This window comes from Macrotis lagotis, chromosome 2 (genome assembly GCF_037893015.1).
Source record: "Macrotis lagotis isolate mMagLag1 chromosome 2, bilby.v1.9.chrom.fasta, whole genome shotgun sequence".
Taxonomy (NCBI): Eukaryota; Metazoa; Chordata; class Mammalia; order Peramelemorphia; family Peramelidae; genus Macrotis; species Macrotis lagotis.
The window spans coordinates 194,569,803-194,594,283 of NC_133659.1; the positions used below are offsets into that span (position 1 = coordinate 194,569,803).

The following is a 24,481-nucleotide window of genomic DNA, read 5'->3' on the forward strand; positions in this document are numbered from 1 at the left end:
ACTTTCTGAGAGATGAGAGAACAAGTCAAATGAAATCTAAAAAGCCCTCTGCAGAGATGACGTGTATAAGAACTTGGAATTGCCACATTTGAGACCTGATTAGTCAGGAGAGGGAAAGTATGCCTTCCTTACTCAATATTTTTCTGTCCCCATCTTTGTCTAGCAACCCTGTTCCAAGTCCTCTCCTTTCCTTCCAGAGCATAGAGAATGGAGAGCTGAATTGAGAGATCAAGAACTCCTGGTTTGAAATCCTTCCTTGGACTCTTGCTATCTTTGTGCCCATGAGCAAGTTATTCAACTTTTCAGACCCTCATCTATAAAATGGAAATAGCTGTCTAGAAGGATTGTGGTGGAGGTCAAATGAGATAAAGCACAGAAAATGTTTTCCAAACCTTAAATGTTATTTAAATGTAAGTAGTTTTATTATTTTTGTTATTGCTATCATTAACTTCCATGTGAGTCAAAGCCTTTGCCTGAGTTTTGAGAGTTGGTTCTATGAACTCCTTCCTCTCCATCTCTGATTCCTAACCCATTTTTCCCAGTGACCCCATCAAGATCCCTCCCTAAATCTTAGTTTACACCATCCATCCCCCTCTTTGCTCTGTCTCCTGAGGCAAGTCACTCTAATCCTCCTGGGTCATTGTCTTACTTGTTCAGGGAAGCACTAACTCTGGTCCTTGGGAGGACTGGAAGGTGGGGTGTGGAAGGGGTGCCACACACATTGCCTACTGTGGCTGGGTGCCCTTGGCATGTTGGGCAGGGCAGGAGCTGTTTGCCAGGTGCAATGTGAACTTACAGTGAGTGGGAGTATGGCCTTCCCTCCTCCCTACCCCAACAGTCCCCCCCCCCCACCCAGTCCCAGTTAATCCCTCAAGGTGGAGTCTCAATTCCCTGCTTAGTCAGCACATTTTGCAAATCTGGGATGAAGTTGCCCCAGGGGGGAAAACCCCAAGGATCTGGACTGTCAAAGCCCCTCTTCTTCTGAGATTCTCCCACTTGTGACCTTCTGCCAGTCTGACCTTTCTTCTGGGTCTCTCTCTTCCTTTCTCATCTAAGACTCCTTCCTAGCATCTCTGCTCACTCAGATGCCTCACTCTCTTCTGTCTCAGTTTTCTCCAATCTGCTTCTTGCTTTTTTTCTCATTTCTTCTTCCAGAAAGCCTGAATTTAGTTTCATTCAACTTTGTCCCCACCCCTAAACTTGGTTCAGCCCAGAGGTCCATATTAACCCTATTCATTCTAACTTTTTCCTTCTTTGTTCCTCCCCCCGCTTCCTTCTTCCCTCCCAACTTCCTTCCTTCCTCTTTCTTTCCTCTTCCTTCCTTCCTTCCTTTCTTCCTTCCTTCCTTCCCACACTTACTACAGAACTCTGTCTACAAGAGTATAGAGAGAAGAAACTGAAGACTCAATCCCTAAGTCCTCTTTTGGGGAACCTGTGGTTTTAGAAAATACATGGATTTTGGTCTCTGGCAAGGAGCAATATTAAAAAGTACTGAGTTTGCAATCAGAAGTCCTGGATTTAAATCATGTTTCTCCAGTTCCAAGTAACCTTGAGCAAATGACTTCTCTCTTAGACTCCATTTCCTCATCTGAAAATCGGGGATTGCACAAGATGATTCATTCCCAAAGTTCTTTCTGGCTCTAAAATTAGATTCTTCCATGCCTCTCTTTTTTTCATTCCTTTCTTCCTTTCCTTCAGAGACAACTGTTGGGAATCCCTTCCTTCAATAACATAGTCCCTGCTACTATGACTACTCCTACTCCCACTCTGAACACTCCTCAAATCCCTAAACAATTTTCATATACATTTGAGGATATCATTCAAGCTCCTCTCCTTAAAATGCTTGACTTGAGGAAGGAGGAGAAAACCTAATGCCAAGAGAGAAGTCTGTTTCAAAGTGACCTGGAGATTGAGGAATTCTTCCTTCTAACAACTCCCACTGTGTTGTTGAAATGAGAAAAAAAACATTGGATTTTAGAGCCTTGAGAGTCAGGTTTCAAATCTCAGTTCTGCTACTTACTACCTGTAGAACTCTGGATAAGTTACCTAACCTTTTTTAGGCTTGTTTCCTCATCATAAATTAAGGGGATTGGACCACACCTTCCAGTTTTAAATCTATGAGTGTATGACCTTGGAAAGGTCACTTTACTTTCTTATGCTTCAGTTTTCTCATCTGAAAAAAAAATGGGTCAATGATACTTTCCCTCCCTTCTAAACCTTTGACTTTCTCATTCAAGGGAACTCCCTAAGTGGAAACTTTTCTCTCCCAATGCAGATTTGTAATTTGCAGTTTTAAAAAATTGACTTGGAAATGGAAAAAGGTTTTAAATGACTCACCAGGGTCATGTAAGGAGTATGTGTCAGAAGTAGGACATGAACCCAGGTTTTCCTAACTTCGAGGTCAGCCCTCTTTTCATTATACCATCCTGTCTCTCAATAATACATGCGCTATATAAATGTGTTCTCTTTCATGTGCTATCTAAATACTAGGCATAATTATCATGGCTTCAGAGTTCCTCAGGGAACCTGGCATCCCAGGTTCCCAACCAGTCCCCTCTTCACCCTAAATCCTTGAGTTAAGCCTTAGAATCAGTTATTAGGACTTTGGAAAGGACCCATCCTCCCACCTCGAACTCTATCTCTACTAATGATGGATTCCTAGGGGGAAGGGGGATTGGAGGAAGGAAGTTCAGAAGACCATGAGCAGAGATGACTTGGGTCTAGGCAGCCTGAATCACTCATACCTGGAGCATGATGTTACAGTTCAAGGCAAGTGTGCTTTTCTCATCCAGTACCTACTTTTGCCTGCCTGGCTACTCTCTCAGATCTGAGTCCTACCTTTACTTCATGTCACTTCTCCTAGGTCACAGTAAATTCCCATTATCTCTTTTGCCCCCTAGTCTCCCGGAGGCTGATAAAACTGATCTAACACTCTTAGCTCTTGCAGTCTCTGGATCCTAGGCTTTTCTGGTAGTTGGTAAACAGCCTATTAAGATGATTAGTGCAGTGTAATTAGAGATGGGAAAACAGAGGCCAGAGTGCTGGTAGGGGCTCCCCTCCCCCCTCATTGATGCAGAGCTCCCCCAGGGGCAGGTTGATGCAACTCAGACTGACATAACCAGCCAGGGCTCAAGCTCAGAGCTTGGGATAAGGAATGAATTGAGGGTCCGAGTCACAGTTGCCAAGTTCCCTAGAAGCAAGATCTTCCAGTAGTTTCACTCCAGAGCCCCAGCTCTAGAGGCATTATCATGATGGAACATATATACACACACTCTTGCACATACATATACATGTATTCATATGTATATATCTACATATATAATATATGATAATGGAAAGATGATGGGTGGTATAAGATGCTTGAGAATTAAATAAGCGTAGGAAGGCTTCAAAATCATTTTTGAACACAGAAATTGAGTACCCATCTAATAGTGGACTTTGCCTGGCATTGGTGTCCAGGGTCCTGATGGTGGCCTAAAGTGTTGCTTTCCCTGGGTCTCACCTAGCCCTCCATAGTCCCCTGTGGGGAAATGAGGGTAGAATGTAAGGGAGTTAGGGTCTCTCTCTCCTGGGGGGAGTATTTAATGATGTGGCATTCCTAGTCAACATTAGGTACAAACTTGCCACAAATGAGAGTTGGACGCTGTCCTAGTGGACGAGTTAGTAACTATTTAACTTTGAGGCATGGAAATTAGAAGGCTTCTCTATTTCCAGCTGAAGGGTTAAAAATGATCAATCTGAGATTTTAGAGACTATTTTATTCCTGCTGGGGAAGAAGAGAATTAAAGTCTGTCCTAGTGCAATTGAAGGGGCCAGGCTGAAGCTAAGAAGGCTAAGAATCATCCTTTCTCAGTTGACAGATTTAGGGACTGTTAGTCCATCCCCCCTCCCAGAATACTTCACACTGTACCCAAATTGGTTGGAGTATGTTACTTTAGTTAGATCAATTCATCTTTTATCACCAGAGTCCTGTGGAGCCCTGTATTTGAACCCAAACTCTGAATTGAGGTTGGTAGTAAAGCAATATGGGGGAGGGAGATGATAAGAAGAGTGGGGCATTAAAAGAGAGTTTACTTGAACCTACCCATAGGAAAATCTCTTCCCAGGTTACTGCTCCCATTGGACCCAGGGTCAGACCATAGTGTGGATGTAAAGGTTTATGGAATTATAGATTTAGACCTAGAAGAGAACTTAAAAGGTCTTCAAATCCAATCCCTTCATTTTACAGATGAGGAAACTGAGGCCCCAAAAAGGGCAAGTGATTTTCCCAAGGTCACACACACACACACAACCAGAAATAGGGAAGGAATTTGGATCTGGTCCTCTTGACTTCCTAATCTAAGGCTCATTTCAAAGAATGTGGGAAATTTGGGTTAATTCATTCTTTCAATAAATATTTATTAAACTCCTACTATGTACTAGGCATTAGAACACTGAGGAAAAGAAAGGTGACTCCCTGGCAATCTACTGGGAAGGGCTGTGTACCATTGGGGAAGAAGGAATAGCAGGACTTGGATCCCCAGATATCCCACCAGGAGAGAGACTGAAGTAGGGTAGCTCAACTTGGAGGAGGTGTGGTGTGGTGGGGAAAGATGTGCCAATGCCACAGGACACTGATCTGGCTGACTACTTATTGGCTATGCTGGGGGTGGGGGTGGGGGAGAAGTTTCTTCTAGTAAAAATTAGGACTTGATGGTCAGTGATGTCTCTTTTGTAATATCCTAGGTGCTATCAGGAGTGCTACCCCCTCCCTCCTGAGCATCATCTCAAAAGGGGCTCCTTGTGGCAGCTGGACTAGTCACCTGAATGTGGTAGGAGGCAACAGGTGTGGCCAGGAGGGCCAGGCCTGGGGAACTGGGCATTCATCCCACTGGCCTCCTCACCATCCCAGGGGCATCTGCCAATGGTTGCCCCACCCTCCTCAGCTCTGGACTCCTGCCAATCCCTATGGCAGGGGAGTGCCCCCCATCCCCATCCTAGCTTCTGTCCAGCCCCCTTTTCACCACCCCTATTCTTTTCTGGTGCCCTTGCCCCACCCCCACAGGGATGCTTGTGGAAAGGTTGGTGGGGGGTAAGAGAAGCTGGTCGGGCAGGCTTGGGGGAAGGGAGGAGGAGGAGGAGAAGGAGGAGGAGGAGGAGGAGGAGGAGGAGGAAAGGAAGGTCATGGGGTGGGGCTGACCCCAGCGGGAGGTCACCAGGGCTGTTCATCCAGCCTGACTGCGGGCCCTGAGATGAGCAGGGAGGTATTAGGGAGTTTACAACATCCTTTCATCCTTCAGGCTGCCTACCCGCCCTCTCCTCCTTTCTTTCTCTTCCTTTCTTTCCTTCTGCCTTTTTTTTCCCTTCCCTCCCTTTGCTGGCAGCCCAGCCCTAATAAAATGCAGTGTCTCCAGCAAGTCTGCCCGCCTGCCGCCTCACTGCTGCTCCCACCCGCCTGCACGCAGCCCTCAAACCAAACTGCTCCACTCAAGCCCCGCCTGGCAGCTGCCACCTTAACCCTTGCCAACCCAGCCTGGCGAGCTCCTACCACTTCCTGGAGGGTCCTGAGGCCTAGCTTAGGCTTTCTGAATCCATCCACATGTGTTAGTGGGGCGATCTCCATGTAGATTGCTTATCTCTGTAGGAGTCGTATGTATCCCTGGGGAATAAGGCTTTGCCTCTGTGTTTGTGTCCATTGGATGAGACGACCTCAAAGTTCCCTTCCAAGCATAAAATTCTCTCAGTGTATCTCTGTGTATAGGATATAGTGGTGTTCTTTGGGGTTTGTATGTACATCTGCCTCTACATGTGAGGCTGTTGTTTCCAGGTTTCTGGTGGGGTGCAGCCACTTATCTGAAGTGTTTGTCCATTTGTTTCTATGTTGCATATATGATGACATGTGTGTGTCTCTGCATCTAAATGTACTGGCACTTTGCTGCTGTTTCTCTCCAGTGTTTCCAATGATATGTATGTGATGCTGAATGTTTAAATCTGTTGGCCCTCTGCTTCCAGTGTTTCTCTTGGGTGTGTGTGTGTGTGTGTGTGTGTGTGTGTGTTAGAGAGGTCTTACTTGGTTTGAGTTCCTGTACCCATGAAGGGTTGTAGGATGCTCTGGGAAGCTTTGCATGTTTGCATCAGAGAGAGATAGATTACTGTGGATCTTGGCCCAGAAGCCTGTGTGATGCGATGTTGTTGGATGCATGTGTACATGCCCATGACTCTTGGGCCTCAGCGTCCAGCTGCCCGGTGAACTCAGTGCCTTCCCCAGCCAGCTGTGCAGCTTCCTTTGAAAGGCCCCAAAGCTTGGGGGATGAAGAGGGTGGAGGGAATGGGGCACCCAGCCAGCCCAGAAGACTGAGAGGTGGGAAGCAGGGAGGGCAGTGGGCCTGGCCCTGGTCGTTCAGCAGTGAGAAGGTTCTGAGTCAGGGTTTGCTTCTCTCCCGGGGAAGGTAAACATGGAACCCACCCACCTTCAGACATTAGGTCGTTTGTTTATCTCCGGTCATCATCATTGCTATCCCCAGCCCAAGTCCCATTTGCCCGAGGTCCCTGCCAGCAAGGGAGGTGAGGGGAACTGAAGGTACCCCTGTCCTTAGCACCCTCCCTCCCCCAAACTGGATGTTCAACTAGACCAAATACCAGTCTTTTAAGATGCAAGGGGTGAGGGGCTATGGGGGAGGGAGAGGGATGGTGGGGTGGGGAATGCCTGTGTAAGCTTGTCTGTCAGGAGCCAAAGATCAAAGAGCAGCCCTCAGGTGACCCTGCAGCCAACAGCAGAGGCAAGCTGCCTGGCAGGGGACGCCACGCTGAGTGGAGTCCCTGGGGCCCTGCCTGCCCAGGGCAGCAAGCCTGGCATGGGAAGGGGAGTCAGAGACAAGAGGAGGCTGGCAAGCATAGGCTCTGCTTACACTTCCATGAACCTGCTACTTGTGTAGCCTTAATTTTACTCTCAATTTCTTATTTGTAAAATGGACTAAGATTAGAGCAGATATTCTTAACTTGGGACTCACAGATCCTGGATAGATTTGGGGGGGGGGGTGAATTTGGATAGGGAAAAATTACAGCCTTGGTTTTACTAACTTTCAGTTGAAAATGAGCAATTCTTTCAAATATGATTTAAAAAAAGATTCCTCTAACCAGGGGCCCAAATATTTTACTTGACTACAAAAGGCATCTATGACACACAAAAAGTTAAGAATTTCTGGCCTAGATGATCTTGAAGTTCCTGCCAGCTCTAAATTCTATAGCCTAACAAATTTATAATCTCAGAATGAGATCATTTCTGATGCTCCCCCCATCCTTCCAATGGACTGGGGCATGCAGCCTCGAAGAAAAGAAAAGATGTCAACGCCAAATTTTCGCACTAGGGTCCTTTCAAGAGCACCAAGTGACAATTCATTGGATTTGTCGCACATGCACACGTGTGCATGTGTGTGTGTGTGTGTGTGTGTGTGTGTGTGATTCACAGAAGATCTACCCATTATTAATGTTCATGCCACCTTCCCTAGAAAACCCATTTCCTCTCAAGCCAGTGACCACCAGCTCTGCAATTCAGGGTCTGATACCTCCTTTGTCCCCAAATCCCTCTTCCCAACCTCCCAGTGGGCTAGTGGCTAAGCCATGAGCCTTCAGAGTCAATTTTTTTTTATTAACATCAGATATAAAGATGGGTCCAGTAAGAAAGCACAAAGGAAGAGGAGAGTAGTATGGTGGGGGGAATATTGGGGGAGCTGGCCAGGTTCATGCTGTCTCCTGGAGTGAGATGCCCAGAGACCCACATGTCTCCCAGTCTTCCCACTCATCCCTGCCCCAACCAAGCCAAAATCCACCAGGAGCCAACAACACTGTTCCCTCATTTCTACACACAGCAAGATCTGTACAGGAGGGAATAGTCACATAAATAGGAAACCACGGCAGGGAGGAGGTGACCTCTCTCTCTTAAAAAAGTATTATATATATATGTGTATATATTTTTATATATATACACACACACATATATATATATATATCCTACAATATTTGGGTTCCCCCCTTTCTTTGGTGTTCTACCACAGTAAGAATAGGAGGAAAGATGACCTTTTGGGTCCCTGGGGAAGATGGGAATACCCCTAACCCAAGAGGAAGGAGTTGAGCCATTCTCCCTTCCCATCCCCCTTCTCTTCCATCTCACTGGGCATTTCCTAACCCAGTCCAGCTGGGAGAGAGTTGTTTCCTCCATTCCCCAAAAGGGGATGGTGGCTATTTTTTCTTGGTGGCTGATTTTCTTCATGACTTGAGGTTTGGGGGCTAAAAATCACCAACTTACTGGAGGAGGGAGAGATGAAATAGAAATGTGGGAGGAGAAGGCGAAGATGCCCAAGAGGGGAGTTTGGTCCTATTTCTTAACAATGCCCTTCGTTTTCTATTTTTCAACAGCTTTTAGACCAAAGTTGTGCAAAGTTCTGTACACTGAACAAGAAACACAGCCCTGGGGAAGTCTATTTAAGAACCCCTAGCAGAAAAGGGGTGTGGGGTCCTAGAGGAAAAAAAGAACCGCCTAGCGGGTTCCCTTCTTTAAGGCCACAAATAACCAGTCTTTTCCCCACTCTGGGTTTTTTCTTTGGTTTAACCCCCAATTGTAACATGGGGTTTGAGGGAGGTGGAGGAGGGCAGAGGGGACAGAAAGAACCTCCACCCATTCCTTCTAGCCTTCTTACCAAGGGAGTTCATTAAATGGTCTTTCCAAGGGCTGGTAGGGAGGAGCAAGGTCTGACTATGAGCCAGAATCTTGCAATGGCTTTGCCAATCCCTCCAAGCACTCTTTCTACCTTGCCCTTCCCGCTTTCCATCCCCAAAGTCTCCAGTCCAGAGAAATGAGGCACGTATCAAATCCTACAGACAGGAACCTCCCAAAGCCTGTCCAGATTCGTCCAGGGAAGATACTGTCCCAGCTGAGTGTACAACTCGCCCCAACATCTGGGTGGCCAGGTACAGCATGACAAGGACAACAGGGAACAGAGTGTGGGGAATCTTGGGTTCCTATAAAGTTGTTCAGGAAGAACCCAGATCCCTGAAGAAAGGGGGTAGCCTAGGGAGATTGGGGGGGCGGGGCTTCTCCCTACCCCTTCTACTCCTTGCTGATTCCTGAGTATCGGCCATGACGGATGCTCCTCTGGCTCAGTCCTGGGTTGTCCTTCGTTGGTAGTGGGTGGGGAGTCTGGGTTCCCCCAGGATCCCAGAACAGGGGTCACCCTCAGTACACGGCCCCACTATTAGGTGGGGGGCCAGGAGAAGTGTGATGTAGGGTGGCAGGCGGAGGGGGCTGCTGTAAATGAGGTCCGCTCAGGTTCTGAGAATGATACCAGGAATTGGTGGGGTCGTCCAGATAGCTGGGGGAGGCGCTATAGGGGAGCGGCGGGGGGAGCTGGCTCCGAGTTGGGGCTGAGGTGCTGTGAGAAGAGGTGTCCCAGAGAGCTGGAGAGGGGGGAGAGTTGCAAGCCATGGAATCGCTGTTGTTAGGGCTATGCTCCAAGGGGACCTCCCCATTTTTGTAGAGCTTCTTAAACTTGGACCTACGGTTCTGGAACCAGATTTTCACCTGGAACAGAGAGGGAGGATCAGTTAGTGCGGAGCCGAGGATGCGACATAGGCAAGGGGAATTGGGGGGGCTCTGGGAGGACAGTGGCATTCTCTCTCATATCAGATACCCCTATGTACTCAGAGATACACAGATAAATACATACCTACATACATTTACAGGCACAAATTACCATCACCATCCCTTTCCCCCCTCAGCTATATACACACAGAGACAAACAGTGACATACACTGACACGTACTGAGAGAAATTCAACCGTACATTCACAAACACAAACATGTGGATACACACAGCAATTCAGGAATTATTCAATGGTGGGGGGGAGTGGTGTGTGACTTGGGGACCCTTATCTGACCTTCCAAGCCTTAGGGAGCAGGTGAACAATGACTCCCCAAATTCCCCTTAGGGCATCCCCCCTCCCTGACACTGTTCCCCACCCCGTGACACTGACAAACAATGATTCAGCTCTCTCACTGGGTGACCCAGATTCCCAGCGGCTGGGCCCCACGCAGCGTCCCACCTGTCAACACTAGAAGGGAGCCAGGCGTCCCGCAACCCTCCCCTCAGGGGCACAGTGCTGCTGCCAGGATAGGGTGGGAAGGGCTCTGAACAGTGCCCAGGTCTCCCTGGGGCTTATTTGAGGGGCATCACAATTGCACAAGGGACTTTGGAGCCCAGACTCTGAACCCCAGACTCTGAAACCAGGTCAGGTTTCTTGCCTTTTTCCACCAGCCTCTCTTTTCTGCCTTGGGTCTGAAGTGGCAAAAGAAACATAGCTCAGTCAGCGGGCAGTAGGTATTTTCTGGGGCCTGGAGCTAGGGGTTTCCCCTTTTTGTGCAGCAACAGTGTGGTGTACTGGTAAAAAGCAGTGAGTCAAAGGGCCTGAGTTCAAATCCTGATGCTGTCATTTATAAAACCTAGGGGAAATCATGCATCTTCTTTGGGTCTTAGTTTCTCCATGTGTAAAACGGGGGGCGGGGAGAGATTGAAGCACACAATTAATAAGTATTTTCTAGTTCTAAATCTGTTAAAATTCTATTATTCACTAAGAATGTGTTAGGAACTCTACAGAAATACAGATAAAAATTTATATATATATATTCAAACACATTTGTATACACACACATTTTATAAACATACATATGCCTACGTGGCTACTCTATATAATTAATACATACATTACCATAGATATATTTATGTATATCAGCATGGTTATAATCTTAAAAACACAATAGATATGTGGACACATAGTCTAATCTAGGGAATACCAAGGAATTAGATTAGAGTCCATATAATCAGGAATTCCTGGATGAAATAGGGGAGGTTAGAAATGTCTGTTTGGGGGCAGAGCTAGACCCCCTCACTGTTTTTGTTCCATGTCAAAGCACATATATATTCATGTACCCACATGCAAATGCTCAAATATGAAAGTTCATTCTGATAAAAAAAAATGAAAGCACAAAACTAAAGAACAGACACAAAGCCCTTGGTAGTTAAAATTGTGAGGGACTGTCCACAGATCTCCATACAATTTCTCTCCTGCCAGCTGGGGAAACCAGCATCTTTTAAGTCTAGATCTTAAAAAGAGAGAGTGTGTACCCCAACCCCAATTCTTGGTGTCGAAAGGTGAGAAGTCAGAAAGATGGAAAGTTTCAAATGGGGGTAGCAGGGGTGACTGCTAGCGATATGGGGATCTGGGAAGAGTGAAGCCTTACTTGGGTCTGGGTGAGGCCCAGCTGGGCCGCCAACTCAGCCCTCTCGGGCAGTGCCAGGTACTGGGCCTTCTGGAAGCGCCGCTGTAAAGCCGCCAGTTGGTAACTAGAGTAGATGGTTCGAGGTTTCCTGACCTTCTTGGGCTTCCCATTCACCATTCGGACCTCCGGCTCCGGCTCCTCCTTCACCGACACTGCAGGGGGAGGGAGGAGCATGGATCAGCCTCTAGAGATCCTCAGTGCCCTCTTCTAACTTCCCCAACTGTGCTGCCCTCCCCTCTCTCCTCTGGGATTTCCCCAGTTCCTGAGCCCCCGGGTACCGGGGTTGGGCAAAAGGAGCACCCAAGGGAGGGAGCCGGGGCCCCGATGAGGGCCGGGGCCAGGCCAGGCTGAGTTTCCAGACTTGGGCTGGGTCTTGGGGCCGCCCACAGCTCGGAGCTCCCCATCCCGCCAGGGTGTCTCTCCAGCTGAGCAATCTCTCCGTGGCTGGGTGTCTCTCGGGCTCGCCCATAACTCGTTTTACAGTTTCTTCCTTCTCTCTCACCCTTCTCTGTTGTCTTTTTGGAAATTCTGGAAGCTTTTTCTATCTCACTGTCTCCTTCCGCTCTGTGTTCTGGTCTCTTGTTTGACTGCGTCTCTAGCCCAACTCTTCCCACTTTCCTTACATCTTTTCTAACGCCATCTCTTTCTCCTTTTCCCTTTTAATTGCCTTCTCCCTTCGTTTTCTTTTTCTCTTTCTCTTCTTTTTTCTGTCTCTTTCATCGCTCTTTCCCCTTTCTTTTCCCTTCCTCCTTTTCCCTATTTTCTCTCCTCTACATAGTTGGTTTCTTTTCTTCCTTAAATCTATCTCCCAACTCTCTCCATGACCCTGGCCGTCCAATCTTTCAGACCTAACTTTTTTCTTTCCTTGGCTACTGAGCAAGTATCCAATTGATCTCCGGAGCTGCTTCAACCTGCCCATTCCAAGGGCTTCTGACACTCACCACTTCTCATTTGTTTAACTCTATGCCTATGGCCCTTACCCCCCTCCCCTCCACCACCCCTTGGGGCAGTGGGCAGTTTATTTCTTCCGCCTCTGGATGGCATCCCCAGTTTACCTGGATCCTGGGCTGGCAGCGGCTGCTCCCGGTAAGCCCCATATTGCCGATAGGAGGCCCCATAGGTATATTCCGACTTGGGCGAGTAGGCGCCAGTGCCTGCAAGCCCGTTGAGATTGAACTGGTGGTGGTAGGCGTAGGGATTCACCGCCTGGCCATAGGGCTGGCCCGTGTAATAGTCGTGCTGCGGGGCGCTGTAGTAGCCCAGGTCGGTGACGGAAGACTCCGGGAGGGTCGGGGAGTCCTTGGAGCCGGCATGGCAGCTGAGTGAGCTGGAGATGTCCGTGAGGATGCTGCTGAGCTTTCGATCGAAAGAGCCGCTCATCTCTGCTGGCTGAGTGGCGCCGCGCCGCCCCCCGAGGTAGCTGCAAGCCGGCCCGAGTGGGGGGGGGGCGAAGTGGGGGAGGGGAGGAGGGAGGCGGGGGTCGCGGGGCTCCGGGGGAGGAGGAAGCCGAGGGGGCTCTCAGCTCATCGCCCGCTCCGGCCGGCGCTAGGTGCCTCTCTCGTCCCGCGTCTCAGCCAAATGCTGCCAGCTCCGCCTGGCCGGCTGGTTATGGGCTTAATTGTGGAGTCGGGGAGGGTGGATGCTGCTCGCTGATTGGCTGGAAGTATTGCCTGGAAGGCAAAACACTTCTGTCTCTCTCTCTCTATGTCTCTCTCCGGCTCCCTCTCCCACTCTTTGTTGTTACCCTAAACACATATATACACACACGCCCCTTAGTCCTCCTCCAGTCAGTCTCACGCCCCCCATGCCCCTCCCCCTTCAAATAAACCTGAAATGTCTCTGAAATGTTATGTCGACTGGGGCTCAATAAAAAGGAGCTAGAGTGGGGAAGTGTGGGGAGGGGAATGGAGCTTGAGAGCCCCTGCGAGTGACCACGTGTGCCTCAGTCCGACCCTGGGCTTGATTGTGGGCCTAGCTCGGATGCGTGTATTACATACGTGTGAGTGACCCGAGGTAGGGTTGGGGGTAGATAATGTGATGTTTATCAATGCATATATACGGACTCGTATGATATATCTACAACCAAGTATATGTGTACGTGTAACTTATAGGTAGTCAAAGGTGAGGGAGAATCCACGGGAAACGGGGAGAGAGTCCGCAAAAGCTTTAGAGAACAAATGGACCTTTCTAAGTTCTTCTGGGCAAGGGGAGAAAGGCCTCGTGGAAGCGAAGTGGGATGTCTTGTGCGTTTGTTTGTTTGCGTGTGTACACAGAATCATAGATGAAAAGCCGAAAGGGAACGCAAAAACCGACTAGACAAAGCCCCTCATTTACAGAAAAGGAAACAGACTCATTTACGTTAAGTGACTTGCTCAAAATCACACAGACTGTGTTTGAGCTATACAGTTTTCTGAAGATAACGATAATTGGAATAAAAGATGATGCTGGAGAACATCAGGAGAAGAGGGAGGGCAGTGAGGTCTGCTTAACTTGTATATTTGAGAGAGGGCAGGTATTGGAACATTTGATTTTGTTTGTTACCTGCATTTCAGGAGAAACTATGAATCTGGAATGTGTCTATATATAGGGGGTCCCCATATAATTTTAAACTATTATAGTTAAAAACCATATTAACTCTTCGGAGACACCAAGTATTTGGGAGTGAGTCTCCTGTTTTGGTATGGTTTAGGGAGGTGTAGAGATGTGTTAGTGGGTATGCTCGTTGGTGCTATGTCTGTCTCTCTGTTAATAGTGGTGGTGGGGAGAACGGGAGGGCTCTTTGTAGTTAGGTGCATGGTGCCTGAATGTGGGCACATATCTGTGGGGGTAGGGAATTTGTGGAAATTCAAGTGAGTGAAAAGGAAGATGGGCATCCAGATGAAAGAATCCTGTGTTATTGGGTGCAAGTTAATATGGGGTTTGTGTTTGCTTGGAAACACATGGATACACAGGGATTTGTACATCTGGATGTAAGCACATCTATACATGTCCTTGTCTGGATGTGTGTACAAAGCTCTCGATCTTTTCCCAAACTCATTTTGTTAAGCCCCCAAAACGCCTTCCTTCCCCACCATAGACGCTAAGTCCTTTCTCTTTCTTTCCTCCAGTCCATTCTTCTCTCATCTCAGCGTCCCTTAGCTCCCCCATGCTTTCAGGGGCTTGACATCCTCTGCTTCATCCTATGAGTATGACACGGCGCTATTCTCTACTTACTCCCCTCTTCTCCAACCTAACCTTTCTCCACCCCTAAACCCGTCTTCATCTCAACATCCGACGCTGGAAAGCCGCAGGAGCCTGCAGGCCAACCCCGACACCTGCTGGTTATTCTTGGAACCGCACACTCGGTACCGCGGGGTCTTTCAGCTTCCTCTCCAAAGCTGGCAGTGTTGGAATACTAAATTAGGCTAGTAGACTAAAGTATTCCTGTATCTCTGTGAAACATGACGGGCTTGGGCGGTGGGATTGTAGGAGTGTGGGACAGGCTTTGAGACCCCACTTTCCGCCTTATAGAAAGATGAGGAGAGGGTCCTATGATTCCCTTGGTCTTTTTTGAAAGACCTACCAAGTAACCACTAGAAGGAAATAGCTTTAAAGTGCTTGTAAAACTCTTCTCTTCTCTTCTCTTCTCTTCTCTTCTCTTCTCTTCTCTTCTCTTCTCTTCTCTTCTCTTCTCTTCTCTTCTCTTCTCTTCTCTTCTCTTCTCTTCTCTTCTCTTCTCTTCTCTTCTCTTCTGTCTTTTCCTCTTTTTTAAGCGAGAGAAACAGTTCAGAAATGAGAGGGAGACATGCTTCGGTTTTTAGGACAGAGGGACAAGGGACCGATCCCTTCTCCTGGGGCGGCCTGCTGCGTGGGAAAGGTGGGGGCGCGAGGAGTGGGGGTGGAAACGGTATCTGTCTGTCTATCTCCGCGTCCCCCCAGCGCCTATCGCCCGCCACTCGAAGCCCGTGGCGGGGCGAGTTTCCACCCGCTCGGGGTGCCCTCTGTTCTGCTGCCAACTGGGCGCCGAGGGAGCCTGGGGCGAAGGGGGAGGGGGAGGGCATAGGGTGCGGCGCAGTTTCCCCTTCTCGGGAAGTTAGATGAGTAGGGGAGTTAATAACAAAAAGTTCTGGGATGAGAAGGGGGTTGGGATGAGGAAAAACGGTATGAGTGAGGGGGAAAGGGGTGCATTTGAAAGCCCCTTTCCCCTTCTCGACACTGGAAAAAGGAGACAACTTAAGAGAGCTTTCCTGAAGGGCTCTTGAGAAAAGAGGGAATATGTTCAGTTTCAGATTCTGCCTTCCATAGTGGTAAGGAGGAAATTGGAAGGATATTTGGATGCAGAAGTTGAAGAGATGAAGAAACTGAGGCCCAGAGAGAAAACAGTAATGTGTCCAAGGTCAGGTAACTAGTAAGCAGGGACCTGGATATTTCGATCCACTGATGATCCAAACCTAGTCTTTCCTGTATATCCCAAGCTGCTCTCATCTAGCTGGTCATATGTGCTAAGTTAAAGTATTCTTCTACCCTAGTTTTAGGATTTGAGGAATGAAAGGGAATTCCCTGTGTTCCTACTCATCTTCCCCAGCACTTAGGATTCCCTAAAATAGGCCAAAGCTGCAGAATTAGGTTCAGAAATTTAATCTATGCAAGAACTTTAAAGAGTTTTTTTCTTTGATTGAACACATTCATCATCATCTGAAATGAGTAAGGCTAGATCTCCAATGACAGTCCATAACTAGTCTGTCTGCAAAATCTTTCATGCCTACTAGCACCAGCCAGAGTTTGAGTTCTGTTGGCACAGCCTCCAAGAAGCTGGGCATGGAGCAGGACTTTTACAAGATGGGCAATGGGTACCTGGGCAAGGTGGTGGGTTCAGAACAGTGAACTGAAATTGAATGAGGCTTTGCCTTTCCATGTCCACAACATATACTCACTTATGTTCTACTTATTGGGGTTTTTTTTGTGGTTTTTTTTAGTTTTTTTAGTTTTTTGCAAGGCATTGGGTTTAAGTGGCTTGCCCAAGGCCACACAGCTAGGTAATTATTAAGTGTCTGAGGCCGGATTTGAACTCAGGTACTCCTGACTCCAGGGCTGTGCTCTATCCACTGTGCCACCTAGCCACCCCTTATGTTCTATTTATACTCACCAATTGATTTATTTCTCTGAAGACCCCTGCCAGCTTTGATAAGGCAATTGTGTCTTGGACGAACATGATCAGTCAATATCTTTTGAGAATATGGTCCCTACTGCTGAAAGTGATGTCTTTCTCCTTAAGTTGTCTTTGAGTTCTTTGTCTCTTCCTTTTATGTTTTAAGCTCTGCCTTTTATCATTCTAATTTTAGATAGACAGACAGACAGACAGACAGACAGATAGATAGATAGTTCACCTTCCCCACTTAGAGGACTATAGAGACCTTAAGGGCAGGGGCACTCTGTAATTTTTCACTTTTATATCACTGGTTTTTAGCACATGGCCTAACACATGGTGGTGTTTAATAAATAACTTTGAATCCAAATTGATATGGAAAAGGTTGCTCTGTCCCAAGACTGGGCAGAAGCTTTCATTAGCAGTGGATTCAAAGGATACATAAGTAGGCATGGGAGGTTGGGGCACAAGAGCTGCCAGAGCTGGCCAACTGTGAATAGAGTATGTAGAGATGGACCCTGAAGACTTCCTTAACCTCTGTGACTCAATATCCTAATCTGTAAAATGAAAGGGTTGAAAGGCCTCTAAGATCTCTTCTAGCTTTAAAATCTGGGATCCTATGATCCTATCAATGGCAGGCTAGTGCGGATTTCCAGGTGATGAAGTGGGACTGACGCCACTCACACTGTCCAACCTGGGGTAGGGCACCTCTCCCTGGGCCAGCAAGATGAACAGGTCCTAGTGCTAAAGTCCTGTTCACCTTTGAAAGGACTCTGGAGTTGTGAGATAGTGGGGAGGCAATATGGATATTTGTACTCAAGCCATAAGAGAGGGATATTAAGTGAGGTTCTGGGGAGGAGCTCATGATAAAAGAGTATTAGAAGAAGGGGAGCACAGTTGTCATGGAGATGGCATGAATTGAACAAATGCCAATAACTTTGAGGGCAGAACCAGGAAGGTGGCTCCAAACCCTGCCCACACTCTCCTGAGCACTGGGTAAAGTTATCACAGGGGCCCAATTCAGATGTCAATGGGCAGAAATGGCCTAATTCACTAGTACCCATTTGTACACAAGACAGCAAACATGGTGATGGGCTTGTATGCAAGGCAATAGGCAGAGTATCATCTATACCCAAATGAGCCAGATTTTGCAAAAGGAAAGGTGTTGTGAGAGAGGAAGAGATGTGATACAGGATGAGGGTAGAGGAAGGAGAGAGTGATATCACAAGTGTCAGATGTCCACAACGTTTGGACAAAGATAAATAATATGCTCACCACTCTTTTTGGCTGCTTCGGGCCTTCGATGGTGGAAGTGCTAGGAGCTGGGAACCAAGCTCTGTGGGCCACTGTTGCCTAAGGATCTGGCACCATCTAGTGGTTCTTAAAGGGAAGGTGGAACCTCTCTACCATGCAAGATATGTGGATGTTTATGTGTGTATAAGAGATGCTGTGTTTGTATGTTTCCAATCATAGAACAAAAAATGTCACAGATGGAAGAACACTAGTGATCATTTAATCCAACACCTTTCATTTTACTTGTGATCTCTAAAACATTTGCATGGTCTCTTTGTAAGATTGACCAGTCTCCTGAATTCTCTTTCCTCTCTGAGTTTTCTGGTATTTTTCTTTCTTGGTTCTCTCTTCTTCTCTGTCTAACTGTTCCTTCTCAGTTCCCTTTGTTGTATCTTCATCCAGTTCACATACACTAAATGTTAGTGCTCCTCAAAGTTCTTAATTTATATTCTTTCTTGGTGACCTCAGGACCATCAGGGAGTTAGAGTCAGAAAGATAATAATATAAATCAATCTTAGACATTTATTTACTGAGTGACCCTGGCAAGTCATGCAATCTCTGGCTATCTCAGTTTCTTTTACTCTAAAATGGAATTAATAATAGTAGAATTCTTGTGAAAATCAAATAAAAAAAGAAAATCAAATGAGATAATATTTGTATGGCACATATTAGACACTTAATAAATTCTTGTTTCCTACCTTATCATCTTTATATAGATAGGGCTTTATACTTAATTCTGGTTACTCTTTTGAGCTCCAGTCCCATTTCATTACCTGATAGTTAGATATTCCAAAATTCAAATTCAACATGGCCAAAACAGAATTCATTATCTCTCCCCACCAAAAAAACAACAACCCTTCTTTCATCCAAAATCCCCATTACTATCCTGAATACTATTCTCCTTTCAGTGTCATTCTTGACACCAGTCTATATTGCCATAATCTAGTCATTTGTATCCCCATTTTTCTTCCATATATTTCCTACCCTCAATTTATACTGCCACCACCCTAGGTTAGGCTCATATGAACTTTTTCTAGACTATCTCCATAGGTTGATTTCTTTATTTTTTGAGGGAGAAGACAAGGATTAAGAGGTTTGGGGGTTAAGAATCTTGTCCAGGGTCACACAGCTAGAGTAAAGAATCTGAGACTGGATTTGAAATCATGTCCTCCCGACTCCAGAGCTGGTGCTCTATCCATTGTGCCACCTAATTGCCCTTCATTCCAAAGTTTTCATGCTTCACATCTCTCCTGACTCCATTCCATTGGCTTTCACAAGTTGTCAAAATTATTATCTGTCCTGGTCACTCAATAAACTTCAGTGGCTCCCTCTTCCCTCTAGGATCCAGTATAAAACACTTTTCATGGTAGATAAAACTCTTCAACATACATTCCCTTCCTAATTTTCCAGTCTTTTTTACAAATTACTCCTCTCCAAACAATATTCCACCCAACTTGGTTGGCCTACTTTCAGTTCTTCACTAACAATGTTCCATCCACCACCTCCATGTCTTTCTATGAGCTGTTCTTGGGCTTGCTCTCAGTGCTTTGTTGCATCCATCTCTCAGAAGTTAAGGGCTTCCAAGACTCAATTCATCTGAAATCTTCTCTTTGAGGCTTTTCTCAGACCCCACAGCCTCTGAGGTTTCTTTGTATCTACTCTTTGTTTATTTTGCATTTGTCTATTTTGTATATACCATCCCCCAATAGTATGTGAGCTCTGATGACTATTTTTACTTTTTACTCCAGTGCTCAGCACAATTTCTGTGCTAATTTCTGGTACATTATAGGCATTTACTAAATGCTTGTTGAGTGATTAATTGATCAATTGAGTGACTGGAGTCACTTTTCTTTGGGCTTCCTTTTCTCTATCTGTAAAATAGATTAAGGGGAGCATTTGAATGGATGCTTTTTATAGCCCCTTTATAAGAAATGTATTTTCAATCCTCTAGGATCATAGATCCAAAAATCTAGGCCCAGAAGAGTGAAATTACTTGCCCAAGGTCACAGCATACCCTGAAAATACTTTACAGAGAACGGCACCTAATCAATCACTGACACATGAGGAACCTCAAGGAGGACCATTCCTTTTTTTAGAAATTCCTCAGCAGTCCAGCATCAGGTCATAGCAGCAGCTTGAACATTATTGATTCTGCTTCTATGGGTGGCAAAATCATTGTTGGAACAAATGATGGCAAAATCAGAACCAGACTACCCAAATCTCATGCTGACTTCTTTCCAATTCACTCAATTTTCCATGTTTGGAAAGTTGGAGCTATTTTTGTCATTTTTCTTTCCTTCATCTTTCATTCCCAAATCTTTACCAGATTCATTCTATATCCAAAGCACCTCTTGCTTCCATTCCCTTCTCTTTATTTCCACTGGAACCACCCTCTCTTAGGCCCTCATTACATGGGCTATTGCAATACCCCACCAACAGGTCTTCCCACCTTCACTGTCTCTTCACTCAAATTCATCTTCCTCATACCTGATCTGAATAATCCTTCTTATGCATACATCTAATCTTGTTACTCCCTATATTCCAGGTTACATTCACCATGTGTCCTAGGGTGACCATAGCGCTTGGTTGTCATCATCTCTTCCCTGTAGTGCTGGTGCAGCTATAACACTAGCTCTTCTGGCTCATACAAAGAAGAAAAACTCCATTTCCTTTCATTCCACTGAGTCACATAAGAATTAAAGAATAGAACTTTACTAATTAATTATGGATAAAATAACAAAACCCAGTAACTGTAGGGTATAGACTGTCAGAGTTGGAAAAGAGACCTTGGAGACAGACTGATAAACTCCTGAGAGACCAAGCTGGATGTATAGGACAAAAAAGACAGTTTTATTTTCATAGAAGCAGTATAGGGTGATGGAAAGAAGGAAGGAAGATCGTGGGTCCAAAACCTGCCTCTGCTATTAACTACTAATTAACATAGGCAAATCACTTAAACCACATGTAGTTCAGTTTTATCTGTAAAATGGGAATTGTAATAATACTCATAATGCCTGCCCTCACAGGATTATTCATAGGATCAAATGAGTTAATATATGGAAGATATTTTACAGACTTTAAATGCTTTATAAATGTCAATTATTATTGGTGTATTTTTTCACAATTGAGCAGCAGTTTAATTAGATTAGATAATAGCATGGTAAATATTTAATGCAATGGACACATATATCATGAAGCACAATATTTTACTTAACTCTTTACTTCAAGCCTTCAGGGAAAAATCTCCATTTTAATCTGGATTCCAGTCTTTCCTTAGGCTACATCATGTTTAGCATGAGGAAGAAAAGCCTAACCCAGAAATTCAATTTATTGTCATTGATCTCCTTTCTTCCCTAACTATTGCTCCATAAGGGAGGAATACAGTCACCCCAGGAAAGGATAAGTGCTGGGATTGATGTGGGGATTTTCCACTTGGGTTGTTGCTACTTCCATGGGTCAAGGTAACCCTATCTGACAAGTAACCCTATCTGAAAGGCTGGCTCAGCACCCTTCTCACCCTTTAAGCTGTTTACAATAATATCCTCCCCCTTCCAACTTCAGAGAGGCAGTTGGCATAAAGAATACTAAATCTGGACTCAGAGGACCAGGGCTCACATTCTGCCTTTTCCACTGATTCCCTGGGTCAGTCTTTGGGCTTTATCTCATTGAGCCTTAGTTATTACCTCAGCTGCAAAATCAGGTGGTTTTAGTAGGCTATTCATTTGTTTATTTTATTTTTGGAGACAATTGGGTTAAGTGACTTACCCATGATCACACAGTAAATTTCAAGATCAGCATTTGAACTCAGGTCCTCCTGACTTCAGGACTGAAGTGCTATTTTTTTAAAAAAGAAATTTAAATAATTTAAAAATTTTGTGTTTTAATAATAATTTTAAAAACAAGTTCTGCTGATTCTTTTTATAAAAAGAATTCATCAGAAGTTCTGTGGAAGTGCACCATATTTCTGAAACTGAACCATCCCTTGTAAAAACCAACAGTGGAAATTTATGCAAAGGTACCTGATATAGTGATCACATCTGATAATGTATATAATATTCAGTCTACCCAGTCAGTATGTTTTATATAGTAAAACTATATAGTTTTATACAGTAATTTTGTAGTTCACCTTCTTTTACTTTTAAAGTGTCTACTTCTTATATAGTCTTGGATTTTTGTTTTTGTGGGGATTTCTTTTGGTTCTTTTTGTTTTAGTTGGGTCAGTTCATACAGATTGTCCCATGTATTTATGAATTGGGGTACCCAGATTAAACAATGGATAGAGTACTATGCCTGGAGTCAGGAAAACTCATCTTCCTGAGCAAATCATTTAACCCTGTTTGTCTCACTTTTTTCATCTATAAAATGAGCTGGAGAAGGAAATGGCAAACTACTCCAGTATCTTTGCCAAGAAAACTCACAAAAAAAGACAACTACAAGGACAACAAATTGCTTAATTCTAATATTTGTCCTTTTTGACTGCACAAATGATATTGTATTACATTCTTAAACACAAGTTATTTATTTACTTTTATTAAAGCTATTTTCCAGTTGATTGATCCTCCACTGTTTTCCTACTTCAATTAATCATCATGCTTGATTTGAATAGTCTTTCTTATGCATAGATTGGGTCTTGTTACTCCATCAGTTCATATTTTCTACTTCTTTGTGGCCACAAAGAGTAAGGCCATGAAATTTCTGATATATACTGGAACTTTGTTTTTGTTTTTGATTTCCTTGGTAAAACAAACTATAAAGTGGGATTGGTGGGTCAAACAGAAAGAATCTGAGGTGTCAAGCATGCCAATTGGTCCAGCATCCAGAACTGGATTACAAAATAATTGGAAATATTTGACAAAATAAATAAAAATATAATAAAACATAAAATTACATTTTATTTTTTCCAATTGATATTTTATTTTATTTTTCCAAAAGTTTTTCAACATTAATCCACATGTATAAGCTTATTTTTAAAATTGCAAAATTTCTTTCCACTCTCCCTTCCCAACCCCCTCCCCTCAGCTGTGAATAGTCTGGTGAATATTGTACATACACATTTGTGTTTAACATGTTAACAGATTAGTCATTTTCTGTATGAAGAATTAGGATTAAGGGGGGGGAGAAAACCATGAGAGAGGAAAGAAAAACATAAGAGAAAATTTTAAAAAAGTGAATGTGGTGTTCATTCAGATTCTGTAGGGATTTTTGGTTGTTTTGCTTTGTTTTTCTTCCTCTGAATGTGGATAATATTGTCCATAACAGGTCTCCTAGGGTTATCCTAGCTCTCTGAACTGCTGAGAGGAGCTGCATCCATCAAGGTGGATCAACTCACAATGTTGTTAATGTGAACATTGTTCCCTTGGTTCTGCTTCCTTCACTCTGTATCAGTTCCTGAAATTTGTTCCATGATTCCCTAGAGTCTGGTCATTCATGATTTCTTATAGAACAATAGTACTCATAACATTCATATTCCATAACTTGTTCAGCCATTCCCCAATTGATGGGTATCCTCTTAATTTCCAATTCTTTGACACTACAAAAAGAGCTTCTTTAACATTACATTTTAAAATGAAGTCAATACACAGCCTGCAGAGATCCTTAAATGTGGATTAGGATCCTCCATTCTATTTGTGTATGATATTTCTGAACAAGAGGGTCCCTTAAACCTCTAAATTTATAAACCTATGATATGACTATTGCATTAACCTTTAATAGGTCCTCAAGTCTTTAATCTCTTTCCTCTCCAATCTTTCTTACAAATTACTCTTAATCTATGCTGCCATGAGAGGTAGGTGGTAGTAGAATGCTCAGCTTGGAGTCAGAAGGACTCATCTTCCTGAGTTTCAAATTTGACCTCAGACACTTATTAACTGTGTGACCATGAGCAAATCATTTAACTCTGTTTGCCTCAGTTTCTTAATCTATAAAATGAACTGGAGAAGGAAATGGCAAAGCAATCCAGTATCTCTGTTGAGAAAAGCCCCAGTGAGGTCACAAAGAGACAAATATAACTCAACCGTAATAGTTGCCATATTGGTCTTCTTAGTATTCAGGGAGAATCTTATAAGACAGAGCCTGCTTCACAGGCCTGTTTTGAGAAAATGGCTTTATATTAATATAGAGGATAAGAACAACGTGAACAGTTTGTTGTCATTTGCCATTTTCCTTTTTTGAGATCTTTTAACAAATCCCCATTTTCTCCTTGTGAAAACCCAAATTCCTTAGCTTGGCAATCAGTCTGGCTCCAATCTACCTTTCCCTTCTAGTCTTATTTCACACTACTCCTCTTTTGTGTACCAGTTGTATTCCAGGCAAACTGGAGTATTCGTGTCTTTCTCCACCTTTACATCCCTATGCCTTTACTCATACACAGAGATGGAATGCCTACTCCACCCATCACCTCCTATTGACATCCTTCAAGTGACAAATCACCTCCCTAGAATGCTTTCAAGCTTACAATGTATTTTTCTCAAAAACCACCTTGTGAAATGAGTAGTGCTAGTATGATTATGTAGTTTATATTTTATGTAGAGTTCTCTGGGTTGGTATTGAAGTCAGAGGATCCAAGTTCAAATCCTACCTCTGACAATTATTACCTGTGAGATCTGGATCAAGTCACTAAATTTCCCTGGATCTCAAATTTTCTAACTGTAAAAATGAGATGGTTGGACTAAATTGCCATTACTAAAGTTATGATTCAATGACCCTACAAAATGGAATGGTCAGAGGGCTTAGGCAGGTTGTCCAATAATAAAA

General features: G+C 44.6%; 1 protein-coding gene across 1 annotated transcript; it reads right to left on the reverse strand.

The window, feature by feature from the left end:
• Window positions 1-7,642: 7,642 nt before the first annotated feature.
• DLX3 (distal-less homeobox 3) lies at window positions 7,643-12,690 on the reverse strand. The gene is made up of 3 exons (XM_074220598.1): window positions 12,366-12,690; window positions 11,272-11,462; window positions 7,643-9,556 (listed from the first exon to the last, which is right to left on the reverse strand). Exons 1-3 carry the CDS (start codon window positions 12,688-12,690, stop codon window positions 9,212-9,214), a joined length of 861 nt encoding a protein of 286 aa, XP_074076699.1. The 3' UTR covers window positions 7,643-9,211.
• Between the last annotated feature and the right edge of the window lie 11,791 nt (window positions 12,691-24,481).

What these genes read in the sequence shown, in the direction of transcription:
- DLX3 (XM_074220598.1), bottom strand. Translation starts at nt 12,690, where the DNA reads ATGAGCGGCTCTTTCGATCGAAAGCTCAGCAGCATCCTCACGGACATC. An exon ending in GCTGCCAGCCCAGGATCCAG is followed by an intron (nt 11,463 to 12,365) that starts GTAAACTGGGGA and finishes CTCCCCCTGCAG; the next exon opens with TGTCGGTGAAGGAGGAGCCG. An exon ending in TGGGCCTCACCCAGACCCAA is followed by an intron (nt 9,557 to 11,271) that starts GTAAGGCTTCAC and finishes TCTCTGTTCCAG; the next exon opens with GTGAAAATCTGGTTCCAGAA.